Source organism: Dipodomys ordii, unplaced genomic scaffold (genome assembly GCF_000151885.1).
Source record: "Dipodomys ordii isolate 6190 unplaced genomic scaffold, Dord_2.0 Scaffold100, whole genome shotgun sequence".
Classification (NCBI taxonomy): Eukaryota; Metazoa; Chordata; class Mammalia; order Rodentia; family Heteromyidae; genus Dipodomys; species Dipodomys ordii.
Window position 1 is genome coordinate 3,294,213 of NW_012267316.1, and position 15,829 is coordinate 3,310,041.

The following is a 15,829-nucleotide window of genomic DNA, read 5'->3' on the forward strand; positions in this document are numbered from 1 at the left end:
TTCCTGCCTGAATAAGCTCATGGTGTTCTCTTCCTTGCCTACCTAATGAAATCTACCTATTTAATATACCTCACAGCTAGTACTCTACCACTTGACCCACAGCACCATTTCTGGCTTTTTCTGAGTAGTTTATTGGAGTTAAGAGTCTCACAGACTTTCCTACCCACGCTGGCTTTGAACTGTGATCCTCAGTTCTCAATTTCCTGAGTAGCTAAGATTACAGGAATAAACCACTGGCACCTGGCTTTGACTTTTCCTTTCTACGGGAATAATGTTTTTTGAGATCTCCTTTGAATCTACTCTTTTTCCATTAATACATTTGTATATACTAGTGTATTTTAATAGTTCTGTAATATGAATAATCATTGTTCAAACATTTAGTTCAGTCATTTAGTTGGTTTGTTGAAGGATTAAGTCAGGATCATTAATCCTCATTTCTGAAGCTTTCACTTCTAGGTTTTTTAAGAAGCGTGAGGGAAGTGGACTTCTAGATATATGTTTCTGCTTCTAGATTTTTTTCCCACTTCTAGATTCTCTGCACTTAACGAAGTGAAACAGATTTAACAATCCTTTTGTTCATCTAATGAATTAAGTTAAAAAAATAAAGTATGAACCTGAAAATAACTAGTTGTAAATGTCGATCCTCCGCAACAGTGGAATAAAAAGAATTTAGCAACATTTTTAATGTCAGTCTAATAAATCTTGATAAGCATAGGCTTTCATTTGGGGAAGGGCATGTTGATTTCAAGCCCTAGGTGGCAGACAGACAATTACAGGCCTTCCTTCCCCCACCCCCCACACACTGCATAGTTAAATACCATTTGCATAAACAAAAGTAAAGATGGGAATACCACTCATGCTGAAAGCACTTCAAAAAAGACCAGGCTGCTCACCTGGAGGGGCTATCAGAGGTCTTCCATTCTCCTGACACCAACCAACTGGCTGGACATAAGGACTATTAACATCACACCTGTAGAAAGAAGTCTGTGTCAGATTATCACCCAAAGCCAGGGAAAGAATTCAATAGTGAAGGCCATCCTGGATATAAAGATACCATGGAAAATTGTACTTCATTGCTTTAAAATTAGAAGTCATTTTTATTACTCTATTTGCATGCTGACTGAGAACACTTCTGTTTTGCATAATCTTCTTGAAATTTAAAAGCATAAAAAGGAGTGAAGGATTGACAAGGACCGAAAATGCCAGTGATATCCCCAGAGTGAGTATTTTAATGAATTTCTTCTACCAGTTATTGCTAGGGCCAAGGGAAAACATTAATGGGACAGTCCAAATTTTAATAGGAAATTCCAATCAAGAATCCAAGTGACTATGTTTTCTTTCCCTTTCCTTTCAAAGAAATTAGAATGTTCTCTCTAAGACATATACAATAATTATTCTGTTCTGTTTCTTAGTTCAAAGGAGAACACAGGACTTTGGTCATGGAGGCTCACTCAGGACATACTATGAGAAAATGTTCCAAAAATTATTTTTGCTATAACCTCTTCTTCCATATTTCAAGCTTCCCTCCAGTAAACTCTTTCAACTCACGCAGTGTTGGTTTAATGGCTTCATAGCATATTCCTCACAGGCTTTCCAATAATTCATTCTTCTTTTCTTGGGGTCTTTCATTTATATGACAATCTGAGCTCAACATTTTTCACGCCAGGAAACTACATGCACGCATACATATAACTGGTAATGTCTTAACTTCCTCCGGTTCCTCTTACAAACTTGGCATAATACATTGAAGAGCTCTAGACTGCCCACCTTACTTCAGTCATTTCCCGAAGGATGGAAAAAAAGTTCCTTAGATGCTTGAATTCAACAGTGGATGTATGAGCAATGGTACTGAAGAGTTATCCTCTAAATGCCTAACATGCATTACTGTTGGGATACGGAGCATACCACCAAACATAACACATTAAAAAAATAAAACACACCTTAGGCCAAGTGCCAGTAGCTCACGCCTGTAATCCTACCTACTCAGAAGGCTGAGATCTGAGGATCATGATTCTGTCAGCCTAATAAATCTTGATAAGCATAGGCTTTCATTTGGGGAAGGGCATGTTGATTTCAAGCCCTAGGTGGCAGACAGACAATTACAGGCTGTAAGACTCTTATCTCTGATTAACCAGCAAAAAACAAAAACAAGGAAACAAACCAGAAGTGGGAGTGTGACTCATTGGTAGAGCACCAACCTTGTGAGTGGAAAAGTCAGGGCCTAAGACTGTAAATTTAATCCCCAGTACCAGCACACACAAAAAAGAAAGAGAGAAAAGAAAACACACCAGTAATCATAACTCTCATCGCGATTGTCGAAGTGCACTCGCAGGCGATCATCCACAATGTCTGCTATGGTTGCCACACAAACCAAGGAAGGGTTCTTCCTATCCACAGCCTCCAGCTTCATTCCCACCTGAAAATCCTTAGGCATTGGCCCATTCTAACATGTACCAGAAGGAGAAGAGGCACAAAAAAGAAACAGCATATTAACAGGGCTGAGCCAATGTCAGTATCTCTACAGTATTTAGGCATCAGTAAAGTCCCTGGAGTATCAATTTTCCACCCTCTGAAAGTGAGCCACAAGTGCCAGGTGAATAAATACCCCCATTCACTAAAAAGGCCAGGCACCGCTTTGGGTCACACACACACACACACACACACACACACACACACACACCTTTGATCAGACATGATTCCATGTCAATCTGCTTCTAGTAATATGTGGCAAATAATATTTGTTATTCAGTTCAGGGAGGATATTTTTCCTTTATCATCTTCAATGTTCGCTCTTTGGTTTAGGGAAATTTGTATTAAACTTAAAACCCAGCACTTTATGAATTAGGACATATCTGTGCTTGAAGCTCCCTATGGAGTTTTGCATAGTTTCCAAATACCAGTATTTGAACAACTGGTAAGTATAGTCTTGATTTAACTATCAAATATCATTTTTCTCATTAGATCTAAAAATAATAGTTTTCTCAATACTTAAGGAATATATATACACTAAACTAAGAATACAATTTCAGTTAGAAATGCCTCTTTAGTATTAGCATTTAGTATCAACAGTTATAAAACTTCATTCTATGTGTGAATGACTATAACTAGTCAGCCTTAGGATTTAGGATACACACAATATCTGGGAACTAGGAGTTTTTTTATCTGTTTCTTTACTATCTATTATGAACCACTGATTTTATTTTTCCCTTAGCATATTCTATTTTAAAGCACTTTCACATTTAGTTAATTCCTTCTCCTTGACACTCACAGAAACACATTTAACAGGAGTATAACATTCACTTCAAGATCAGGAAATGGAAGTTCCTAGAAATTAAGTGAGGTATTTGTACATGGCAGCCCTAGGTGGCAAAGCTAATTCCTGACCCCAAGCTTCAGTTCTCCATGACCCAGCCTCAGGTAGCAGAACCAAGTCCTAACCACAAACTTCTGTGCTGCTATGCCCTCTCCCAGAGTACCTCACACTTCTCTGAGCCCAGAGAGCAGCTTTCTGCCTATTGAAGGTTCTCTGGGTGGCTGGGGACAAGGGTGTCATATGGAGCTCTCTCATCAAGTCCTCACAACACCTACAGTCTATAGGAAATGTCCTCTTGTCTTTTTTATCTTGCATAAAAGTCTGTAAGCTAGGAACAGCCAAGGTCTACCTAGAGTGGCTTTTGGTTTAAGTTAAGCTTAAAACACTAACCCACTGCAAGCAAGCAAGAATGAAAACCACTTATAAAAAGAACTTTAATTTTAGCAGGATTTCAATGTAAATTTTTCAACTTTAGACATTTAATTGAAGTCTTTAATTATACTTTTGAAGGGAAAAAAAGGATATGCCTACAGGAAACTGTGGCAAATTAAGTGAGCAGAGTTACAGGAAGTTAAGACTTTCCTAATTCCTTAAAGGATTAAAATACAACAGAATATAAAGTGAATTTGTGAAGAAATTTAAGCTCAAGGGAAAGCCTGATTTATGCCAAGGAAGAAAATACTTACAGAACTTCTGTTTCTGAATAATTTCTTAGGAGCATTTTGTAATTTGCAGGCCTTCAAGTAATCCATCCAAACAAATTTATCTTTTCTATAACCTAAAAAAAAGACACATTGCTCAAAACAACCACCAGGTATTATCAGATACATACTAAATATGAGAGTTACTATTATTATTCAATCTTCTGCTATACAGCCAATGTTCCTAGCATAGCACAAATAATTTACATTAAGACCTAAGCATTCTACCAATATTCCTCAAATGTGTTTGTTTGTCCAGGAGGCACCTTATTACCCACAAACATTTTGGTCACTGAGATGTAGAGTCGGTACCATGCTGGCGTGATGCAAGTCTTATCATCATTAAGGCTTTAGGAGATCCTGTGTTGCTCTGGCTCTGAAGAAGCCATTTCACAGAGAAGATGGGAGGCCATACTGCACCCAAAAAGCCTGATACTTGGGAGAATTATAAGAATCCCTTCACAATCCAAAGACTATCTGGCAGCTCCATTAAAAACAAATCTACCTGCCATGTACTCTAAAGTGGCTCACACAGAGCTGGTCCATATAACATGAGCTCAGTAAATATATTCGGATTGAACCTCACATTAGAACATATGCCAAACTCCTTGCCCAAACTTCAAGATCATGAGCTCACCTCTAGTTTCATCTACCTTCTTGCCTGGCTTTTCCACTTTTCTCCTTGAAACTCTACTTCATAGCCATGCCCACTCTTCCTCCATTGCAAAGAATTTTCCTGAAGCCTTGCTCAGTCCTTCCCTCTCTGGAAGGAAAGCTCCATGAAGACAAAGACTGCTTCATTCACTCTGCCATCACGAGCACCATACCCAGTAAGGATTCTATCATACATACTGGATGAATGAGCCTGTTGCCTGACAAGTAACTATGAAATCCAACAGTCTCAAAAGACTCTACATCAGATAGATCCCAAGAGACATACAAAGTGATTTCTAAGAATAAGAGGACTATGCAGATTAACAATAATCCAATAGAATATCAGCAAGCAGGAAAGGAAGTTGTTAGTGAAAAAACTCCTCAGCTCATATACACAGAGTGAATATAAAGATTCAGACTCATCTTTCTGGCCTAGATTCCTGTATATAAAATGAGACAAAGATGGGACTTGTATTTCCCAAGAAAACTGTGAATCTTTCCAGTTTCCCGCTTTCCATTATTTCCAAGTTTGCAACAAACTATTCCTAATAATTCAACTCTCTTCACTGTACAGTATCATTGATATAGTGACATATTTCATTTTGACAATGATTTAAACATTAGTTCTATAATCCTTGTAAGGCTTAATAAATTTTACAAGAAGATGCTCTTGTAGTATTTTTGTGCCTAATGTACTTTATCAGAATATCTGATCTAAAAAGTTACAAATACTTTTCTTTTAGATACATTATTCCCCTTCTTTCCTGCCCCCTCCTCCCCTTCCCTCATTTTCCTTCCCCTTTTCTTCCCTTCTTTTCCCCCTTTCTTCTTATCTTACCAGTACCAGGGTTTGAACTCAGGGTCTGAGTACTTGCTCCACTGCTTGCTCACAATTGATACTCTACTACTTGAAACATATCTCCATATTTGTTTTAAGGTGGTTATTTTGGAGACGAAATCTCAAGAACTTTTCTGCTTAGGTTGGATTTGAACCATAATACTTCAGATCTCACCTATCTCTACCTGGGGAGCCAGAGCTATAGGTGAGCCACCAGTGTCTGGCTAAAGGTACTTATTTCTAAAGATGATAACACTGTGGGTCACACTTTCATTGTGGAAATCAATTGACACTGGGTTTTCTTGTTAATATTTTATGAACTATTACTAAAATGAAACTGAAATAGTAAGCGATTCTATTGGGTTGGTAACTGCATCCAGGCTTACCCTTAGGGATGTGTAGTTCATGTTTGGTCCTTCCACACCATCCTACTGGATGAATATCAGGGGAACCAGCATTGATCCAGAAATCATAGCAGCTTAAATAACCATCAAAATGAAGTCTCAGCCGGTAACCACACACCTGCAGCATAGAAAGTTTGTGACCATTCATTAAGTGCCATACATGTGAAGTGAACCCAAAATTCACAAAATATTCGGATATCTTATCTCTACACATGAGTCTATCCATTCAAATGTTTTCATTTGGGGACCAATTAATACAGTCTATGGCATCAGATTAAAACAAAATAGTGATGAAGTAAATAGTCAGGTATCTACCAAAACTCAGCCTTCTAGCCAATCTAAGAATCTGAGATCAATATATGTACATTAATTGACTAATTTAGTAATTCAATGCCTGTCAAATATACATTCAGAAGCCAAATATCCTGCAGTTCCCCTTGGATTCATATCTCAAGACAAAGCACAGCTTGATTTTAACTCTAACATGTGGACCAGCATACTCAACACTGAAAATAACAAAACTCTGAGAAACACATCCTCTATGCATGCTATATGAGTTTAATAGCTACAATCAATCAAGTAAAGCAAATGAATGTGACTTCTAGGTTCAATGCTGTTAGAAATATAGACATCTTTATTGATTTAATAATACATTTAGTAAGCATCACATTTTGTAAGCCTTTTACTTTCCTGAATGGTGAGTCAATATATATACTTTTCATAAAATGAACATACTTATATAAATGTATAATTCATGTATGTGAACTTAATTCATAGCCATTTCTCACTCCTTCAGCTAAAACATAAATAATTATATGTCTGCTAACAGTATTAACAAACATGTGGGACTCATGGATTATTATCAACCTTAGATGAAAACTATTTAGCAATTAAGTCAAGAAAATACAAGTCGGTGGAAGTGCTAGAAAATTCATCTTCTGAGTAAGGAAAAACACATTAGGAAATGTATTTTACCCATTACCAACTAAAATAAATCCATAATGTACTGGACCTTGTTAAAGATACAATATAACTCAAATCTGTTATTTTCTAGAAAATTCTATGATTGCGTAATCTGCCTAAGACAACACCATCTCTTACCTCAGCTACAGAAAGCACACAGAATACAGATGGATGTCGAGGATCAATGCCTTCTAATCTCATCCCAATCTGAAAACCATTTTCATGCTCCGGAAAGGATTGATCCTAGGAAAATTATGATACAACACAAGTCATTTAGATTGCTTCACAATTTAATGTAAGTTGAATTGTGTTATCATTATCTGGCATCTGAAAAAACAGAAGTCATAAAAGCAGAGAATAGACAAGTAGTTCCCAGAGGTTGAGGTATAAGAGGCATGGGAAATCTTTGATCTTAGGATTATATGGGAGGAATACAAGATAGGTATTTATGGTCATTGATATATTTATTAGTTTGATCCAGTCATCCACAATGTAAAAAAGTATTATATTATCACTGTATAATCCACAATTATAGATAACTACAATTTCTTTAAAAGGTGAAATAAAATAGAAATTTTAAAAAATGAATTTACTGTATAGCTTCAAAGCTCATTAATGTAGCTTAAAAGAGTCCTATATATACTATATATAACTGGTCTTCAGTGATGATTCAATCATGTTAATATTCTCTCAGTTCATCCATGAGATCTTATGAACTTCTCATACATCTCTCTTGATCAATCTTTGTGGCTTACACCAATTATCCACGCTCTATCTTTAACTGGGCCCTTCACTGTTTACAGTAACACTGCTATAGAGAAACTTTCTGTTTTCTAGAAAGCGTGCTACTGGGTAGTCCAGAGTGGCCTTGAATTCGATGTCTTTTTGCCTCTGCATTCCCAAGTGCTGAAATTATACATATACCCAACATGCTTAGTTGAAAGATGTCATTTTAACATGGGAAAGTGTGTTTCCTGCATACTTGCACATCCAGCCTATGAAATCCTTCTAACCTCTAAAACTAGACTGATATTTTCCGGGTAATTTAACTGTTGAAATTTAGAAGGAACCAAGAGTACAAATTAGAAACAATAGCCCCTTCCTAGAACCAGGTATTATTTCTGTGGCAAGGGTTTGTAGTCTCCCTTAGTTCTGACATTTTCTGTTCCTTCATCTTTGTCATTTGGAGCAATGATATTTATTTAAGAATACATTCCTTTCCCATACTCTGATTTTCCCATTAGAATATTCCTCATTTTGCTTTTGTTTAATATTTTCATAAACAGAGTAAAGTTATACTTAATGTTTTTGCTAGAATACTACAAAGGTGCTACATCGTTCTCAGGATATCACAACCAGACATTCCTGAGTTCCATTTGTTTCTTGATGAAAATGTTAATTGTAGCCATTCAATCATTCTGCTGTCTGATTTCTTTGCTGTATAGTTACACCAAGAGTGCACACACATAGGCACATGAATAGATGAACATGTACATATTCATGTTTTATAAATCCTAGGTTCAAACAGATAGGTTCCATTCTATTCTGTTCCACAAGGTTCATTCTATATTTCTCCTCCAACAAGGTCAATCCATTTATCTTTTACTGAGTCCTACAGCACATCTCCTGTGATGTCAGGACTGTTTTTTTCCGTTAACGCAATAAACAAGCCCACTCAAAGAACATGAGTTTGTTTCCCGTCCTCACTGTAGAAGTGTTAGAGGTAACCAGCGGGAAGTGAAACAGATGTCATAGCATCCCCTTGCTCCATCTCACATGACCAAAAGGCTGATGATTTGGGGTAAAAAAAAGAATAAACACAAGCCAGTTCAGATATTTGTTTCTGTAAAGTTAATCCCCACAAGTTAGACCATAAGGGGTATATGCGAAAAAGATAGAAGTTGCTATTTTATAACTGGATGTATTTCTAAAGGAAAAGCGATGCTAAGTCTAGGTTCTTGGTACAGTGCTAGTACATTAAGAACAACTGCAAATTTCCTAAAGGTAACTCAGACTGCAGAAAAATGCTTTTACAAACCAGAGTGTTAAACAGGCTATACTGCTGTAGCCCAAGAAAAGGTCTGTACATGTATTAAAAGTTAAGTATTGTATATAAGGCACTTTAAACAGGTTGCCCAGAGACAATCGGCACTACTTAGAGTGCCAATCAATTGTAGTTTATAAACGTCTACTGGGTTTTGTTACAAAACTCTAACAAATAATTGTTAGTCAATTGTTAACAAGTTATAAGCAATCTCTATCTCATTGATCTCCTTGTTGCTTTAACTGGAAATAAAAAGACTCCTTTTGCCACAGCTCAAAGCCATCCAAAGCACAAAGAATCCCTCCAAAACTCCATTTCCCAGCTAATCAGCACAGAGCCAGGCTAGAGCCATGGCTAGAGACTCACCTCTAAGTATCCAGCGAAAGGCTGAAAGTGGCATTGTGACTCTAAATGGTAGAGCACTAGCCTCGAGTAGAAATGCTCAGGGACAGTGCTCAGACCTTGAGTCTAAACCTGGTAGATAACAACTGGGACAAGCTATCCCAGCAATGGATGTTGAGACACCCACCAGGAAAAAGTCAGTCCTAGCAATGGAATCCATGGAGATGAGTAAGAGATGAAAATCTCAATGGAGTCACTTTATGCTCGCCCTTCCAAAATAAATCAGAGCTGGGAGATCAAGAGAAATAGTTGCTTTCCCACCTAATGTCCATATCTGTCTATCTTCTAGCTGGACAAAAAGTTACAGTCTTGCCTTTGTTACCTGCTATTTGTATTTATAGTAGCCTCTGAATGGTACTTCCAACCAGTCCATTATGCTCTCTCCTACCCAGTTTCCCAAAAGACCCTAGACACCCCCCGGCCTGGGGCTCCCTATTTTTATTAAACAATGGAGTGGGCAATGTAAGCATTATGCCCACCTTGGTCCTCAGCTCCACCCAGACCTGAGCTCCTCTCAGTCCTAGAGTTCCTTCCATACAGCTGGCCCCTCTCTCTCTGCCCAGACCCACCTGACCTCCCATCTACCTCACTTCCTACCCACAGACCGTGCTGCTACCTTTATAGTGGAGGCTGCCATGTGCTCTCACTCCGAGGGACATATGGCTCCTTTAATAAACATTTTAATAATCTTTCTCCTGCGCCTGCCTGCCTCTGTGTGGTCCCCTGGAATGGCTGTGATGGATCCTTTCACCCACTCTGCCATCACAGAATGGAATCTGTAATTTAAAATAGTATAGATTCATTGTTTTCCCTCCAGTGCTATTGTGGTATATTTTCACGTACAATTGAGATTATTAACTAAAACTGCTTTTGACTCACAATAATTTTTATTTTTTTTAGTATATAGAGTGTCAATAAGTTTCTGAAAGGTAAAATCATAATACATGGCACTCAAAGATGTTTCTTTTCGGCCCTGACTCCTATCAACCTCATTCCTCCTAAAACTTCTCAAATAACCATTGTTCCCTAGTTTGTCTTGTGTCTTCGTTTTTTTTCCCTAAATGATCATGTGCTTACTTTTCTTGTTTTCCCTTTGTTCTTACACACAAGGCAAATACTATTGTGCCTTTCTGTGTATGCTTTCTGTACGTGTACAGAAAAAAAAACATGTCTCCTAGAAAACACCCAACGCTAGCTCACACCAATGTTCCCCCAACTTTGTTTATTATATATATATTTTTTGTATTGTGAAAATATCATACAGAGGGGTTACAATTACATGGGAATGGTAATGAGTGCATTTCTTATCAAGCATTGTTGCCTCTTCCTTTGTTTCCCCTTCCCATCCTTTTCCTACCCCAACCCTACCCGGCTTCCCCCTTCCCCACCCCCTCCATCCCATCCCTGGCCAAAGTTGTAAAGTTCGTTTTTCGACATAACGTCTTATACATCTCATTGTTGCTGTAACAGCTGCAGTGTATTCCATTGTATGTGAGTACCACCATTCATTCAATGCACCTAGCTTTTCATGTAAACACGAGGCCATCTTTTAACTCTTTATGAATTGGCTTGTAAAATGCCGTTAAAATCTTTCTTACAGTCACAGATCATTTTGAAGCTCCCAAGGAAAACTTTAAAGAAGATAAAATCCAAAACTGAAATGGCAAGAATACATGATTTCTCAGGGATATTTTATCTCTAGAGAAATACATGTCATTGTGTCTCCCAGCCCTCTTTTCACATCTACTCTATTTTCCAGCAGATTGCATTTAGCAGGTTTGGTGTGCCTGCCTCCTGTTCACTGCTTTGAAATCATCCTGCTCACTTCAACACACCACACACGCATGCATGTGCAGGCACACACAATATTATTGAGACAGTGAGGGGGTTGAGAAGGGGCATATCAGTAATACAGAATGGAGAATGAAGAAGCTGTAGAAAGCAACACAACAGCGTTCTATTTTCTTTTTTTTCACACAATCAAGAGCTGTAGATGGAGGTGTTGAGAGGCTGCAGAGTGATGTAGAGTGAGCACACCCGCCTGCTTGGGAAACCTGGCCCTCCAACACCTCACAGCCTGGAGTAAGGACAGCATGAGTTGCCCCTGTCTATAGCTCCCAACATTTCAGCCAAGTACTGGAGGCTTCCTCTAATGCTGCCATAAAACACAGCAGTCTTTAACCCTGTGAAAGGGAACATTTCGTGAGAAACATAAGTGCCTTCCATTGTCTGTTTTTTTTAATGATTTAGTCATGACATGATTTGACAATAAACAATTTCCTCTTTAAAACAATTATTGTTGTGCTTTATAAAACCATTACTTCACTGAGATTGAATGTCAATATTCAACACAAGGTTTTTCAATTTATTAAATAAAACCCCACTGTATTTCATTATAAGGAAGGGGAGCTAGAAATCACACACTTAAAACAAACAATAAGCTCATGAAACTCACACAAGATCCTAAGGCTTGTAGATCTGATTATTGTAAACACAAAGCTTTTACAATTAAATGAAGTCCACCCAAGCAGGGAAGGGGGACTTTCTCCAGGACATACAGCCAGTTTAGTAGCATAATTAATAACTAGCGACTTCAGTTTGGGAAACCTGCCAAACAATGGACCACCTAAGAGGACAGAGCTGGCACTAGAAAACCTGGCCCCTGGCCAGGGATGGCTTCTTTAAACATATTTCCAAACAAGTGCCATGTGCCCATGGAAACAAAAGACAAGTTGTGTTGTTTGGCCATTTTCTTGTCCCAGAATAGAGGCGAAGCAATATTTTAGTAGGAAACTGATTTGTTTTGTCACTGATAATGGAGAAGCATTATTCAAGGTTCCATCCTCATAGCAAATGCAGGTACAAATTATGCGTTATTATTTTAAAAGCTTATAAAAATGAGTCATGGTGTTAAGGGGGAAAGGCTACACGTAGAGAAAATCCAGACAGGCTGCTGTGAAGCCACATTTAAGAGCAATCCTGATGTGTGTGTCCCCACAGGTGTCTACTCTCTGTGGGTCCCTGTGGGTCTCTGCTCCATGAGTACCCTGACACCAATGATACAACTCTTGGACACCTGATACAGTGTGTAAGAAATGCAGCACCTTGCACACGATCATGAACACAGATGGTACACTGTGACAATTGCTCACCGATCCAATACAGACTGTGAAGGGTAGATGGCCACAATCATTAGCAGAGCATCTTCTAAGGTGTGCCAGGAGAGCACTGAGGTGATAGGTCGTGGCTACATCTGAACGCCAGCAAGTGCTGGCCCAGGCCACAGATGTGTCCACATTATGCTGATATTAAGTCAATGTTGAAAGAATTGGGGAAATCTGACATACAGTCAAGCCCCAGACTCAGAGGCCCACACTCATAACACACTATGCAGCCCACTGGGCCAGGCCATCAGCCTCTGATGACGAAAACTGCCTCTGCTGCCAGCAGGGGAAGAGATTCGTGGAAGGTCTGCATGTGGATGATAAAAACAGAATTTATTATGACGCCAAAGACTATTTCCATCAGTACGGCAGCTTGCTTCAAGGGTTTTATGTCACCAACATCTGCACATCTTACATTGTCCTAATACACATCTCCAGGGCTGAGGCATCACAATTCCAAATGTGAAGCAGGAGACATCAGAGGTCTTATAAAGGCAAACTATAGTATAAAAAGCTTGATCACATAGATTTAACAACTTGTCAGCATCAAAAGATTTTCTCTACTCACAGGGGAAACAAAATCGGTCTTGCAATTGATAGTGTAAAACATAATTCAAGCAGGGCACAGTGGCTCATACTTGTAATTCGAGATTCTTGGCAGTGATCAGAAGGGTAGAAATTTGAGGACCACCTTGGCAAAAAGTTAGCAAGACCCAATCACAACTAATAAAATCACAACAAAAAATCTCCTATTTATACCTTCCTGCTATTATAGAAACTTTTGGACCAAATGCAAAGATCCTATTTAAAAAATAACTAAGGCTATGGCTCAAAGTAAAGACTTGTATAACTTACATGAGGCCCTTAGTTCAAATCCCAGTACTAGCCCCCTCACACACATATACAATCAAAAGTGTCAGAAGAAAAGATGAAGAAATAGCTCTTTAAAGCAAAAACAAATAATAATAATAATAATAAACCAGTGGTAGAGCACCAGCCTTGACCAACAAAGCCAAAGACATAGCTAGTAAGATAAATGGAAAGCCCAAAATGGGAGATCTTTGCTAGTTATGCATCACAGCAGGGCTTCATATTTAAAATTTACTTAGAGCTCAAAAAATTAAATTTCCCCAAAACAAATCCTCAAAGAGAGGACATCCAATCAATAAGTGGGATAAAGATCTAAAGAGAGCTTTCCCTGAATAAGAAATAAGAATGGGCAATAGATATGTGACAAGATACTCTACATCTCTTTCCATAAAAGAAATGCAACTCAAAACAACATTGAGATTCCATCTCACCCCAGTTAGAATGGCCATTATCAAGAAAACTAACAATAACAGATTCTGGCAGGGATGTTGCCAAAAGGGAACTACTACAATGTTGGTGGGAATGTAAACTTGTTCAACCACTCTGGAAAGCAGTATGGAGGTTCTTCAAAAGACTAAACATAGAGCTTTCCTATGATCCAGCAATCCCACTCCTGGGCATTTATTCAAATGACCACAAACCAGGCCACTCTAATGCACCAGCGCAACCATGTTCACTGCAGGATTGTTTACGAAAACTAAGATAGGGAATCAACCCAGATGCCTCTCAGTGGAAGAGTAAATCAAGAAAATACACAATAGAATTCTATGCTTCCATCAGAAAGAATTACTCTGCCACATTCATAAGGAAATGGAAAGACTTGGAAAAATTATATTAAGTGAAGCAAGCCAGAAACATAGGTTGCATGGTTTCCCTCATTTGTAATAATTAGAATGTGCCTATAAATCTTTAAGCAAACCCAGTGGATAGTAAAAGACAAAAAATTATATTTGGGCATGGTTAATTAAACAGGATTCTAGACATTCACATACTGAAACAAAGGAAGATATTCTTAGGAGAAGATCACAAAGGTTCAATAGGTATGTGCATATGATCATATAAAATGAAGCTTATCAAAATGAATTCCAAGAAGTGGAAAAAAAGAGGTTTTTCATTTTACATTTTGTGGGTTTTTCTTTCTATTTTTCTTCCCTTTTGTCACTGGTTTTGATTTCTGTACCTTCTGTCTTGTATCTAAGTTTATCTGATTTGGAGAGGGGAACGGGAAGCACAGAAACAGTGGGGAGAAAGGTGAATTAATTCACCAGTGGTACACACTAGACACTCTATTGGAAATGAACTATGCAACTGATGGGGTGGGGTTAGGGAGGAAAACAACTGTGAGAAAATGAGGGAGTGGGTGACACTGCTCAAAAGAAACATACTTAATACCGGACTTACGTAACTATAACCCCTCTTTACATCACCTTTACAATAAAAAAGAATGCTAGGGTCTTGAGTTCAAAGCCCAGTGTCAGCACCCCTCCACTGCCACCCCCACACAAATATTCCTTTTATTGCTTGTTTGTATATTCTTACAAGGCACTGTATACCATAGTCATCCTGACTACAATTATACAACACCAAATCATTACAAGTGGTGTGCCTAAAGAGAGCCAATGAGCCAAGAGCTGGTAGCTTACACCTGGAATCCTAGCTACTTAAGAAGCTGAGATCTGTGGATTGTACTTTGAGCCAGACTAAGCAGGAAAGCCCACAAGACTCTTATTTCCAATTAGCAGCCAAAAGCCAGAAGTGGAAATGTTTCAAGTGGTAAAGTGCTAATCTTGAGCAAAAAGCTCAGGCAGCGCCCAAGCCCTGAGTTCAAGCAAGAAAAAGAAAACAGAATCATGACTGTATTTTAGAAAGATCTCACTATTGGTAGCATAGGTAATTCAATAGAAGGGTTTCATTGCATATACAAAGAGCCTGAAGAGTTTTCCACAAATAGCTCCATTTGCACAGTCAGTAGAGAACTGTTCATCCAAATTCAAACCCTAATATGCGCACAAACCTATACAAGAAATCCAGAAGGCTGTAACTGCTGTGGCAGGTGACAAGGAGACCTTGACTAAGGCAGGGCAGGGGCTTTGGGTGGAGAAAAGGGTCCAGACCACTGTGTTCAAGGGGTAAAACAGGCAGCTCCTGGTACCTGGCTGAAGGAAGTGGTCAATTTTAAATTAACATCCAAGTGTCAAGCCTGGAAGAAATCCCCAAACTTTCCAGTGTGATTATTCTTACTTTCATTATGTTAATATAGCTTCTTTTTTTTATTTTTTTATTTTTTATTTTATTTTATTTGTGAAAATACTGTACAGAGGGGTTACAATTACATGGGCAGGATAATGCGTACATTTCTTACCAAGCATTGCAGCCTCTTCCTTTGTTTACCCTTCACAACATTTCCCAGCCTCCCCCCCCATCCCAATCCTTCTCCTTACCCCCTCCCCCCCCACCAACGTTGTAAAGTTCATTT

General features: G+C 38.5%; 1 protein-coding gene across 1 annotated transcript in view; it reads right to left on the minus strand.

The window, feature by feature from the left end:
- Window positions 1–15,829, minus strand: part of L3mbtl4 (l(3)mbt-like 4 (Drosophila)) — a 259,896-nt gene that overhangs the window by 228,081 nt on the left and 15,986 nt on the right. The window contains exons 3-7 of the mRNA XM_013027135.1: window positions 7,012–7,116; window positions 5,893–6,028; window positions 4,000–4,091; window positions 2,289–2,443; window positions 894–970 (exon numbers count right to left, since the gene is read on the minus strand). Coding sequence (XP_012882589.1) covers window positions 894–970; window positions 2,289–2,443; window positions 4,000–4,091; window positions 5,893–6,028; window positions 7,012–7,116 — 565 coding nt within the window. The remainder of the gene's footprint in view (window positions 1–893; window positions 971–2,288; window positions 2,444–3,999; window positions 4,092–5,892; window positions 6,029–7,011; window positions 7,117–15,829) is intronic.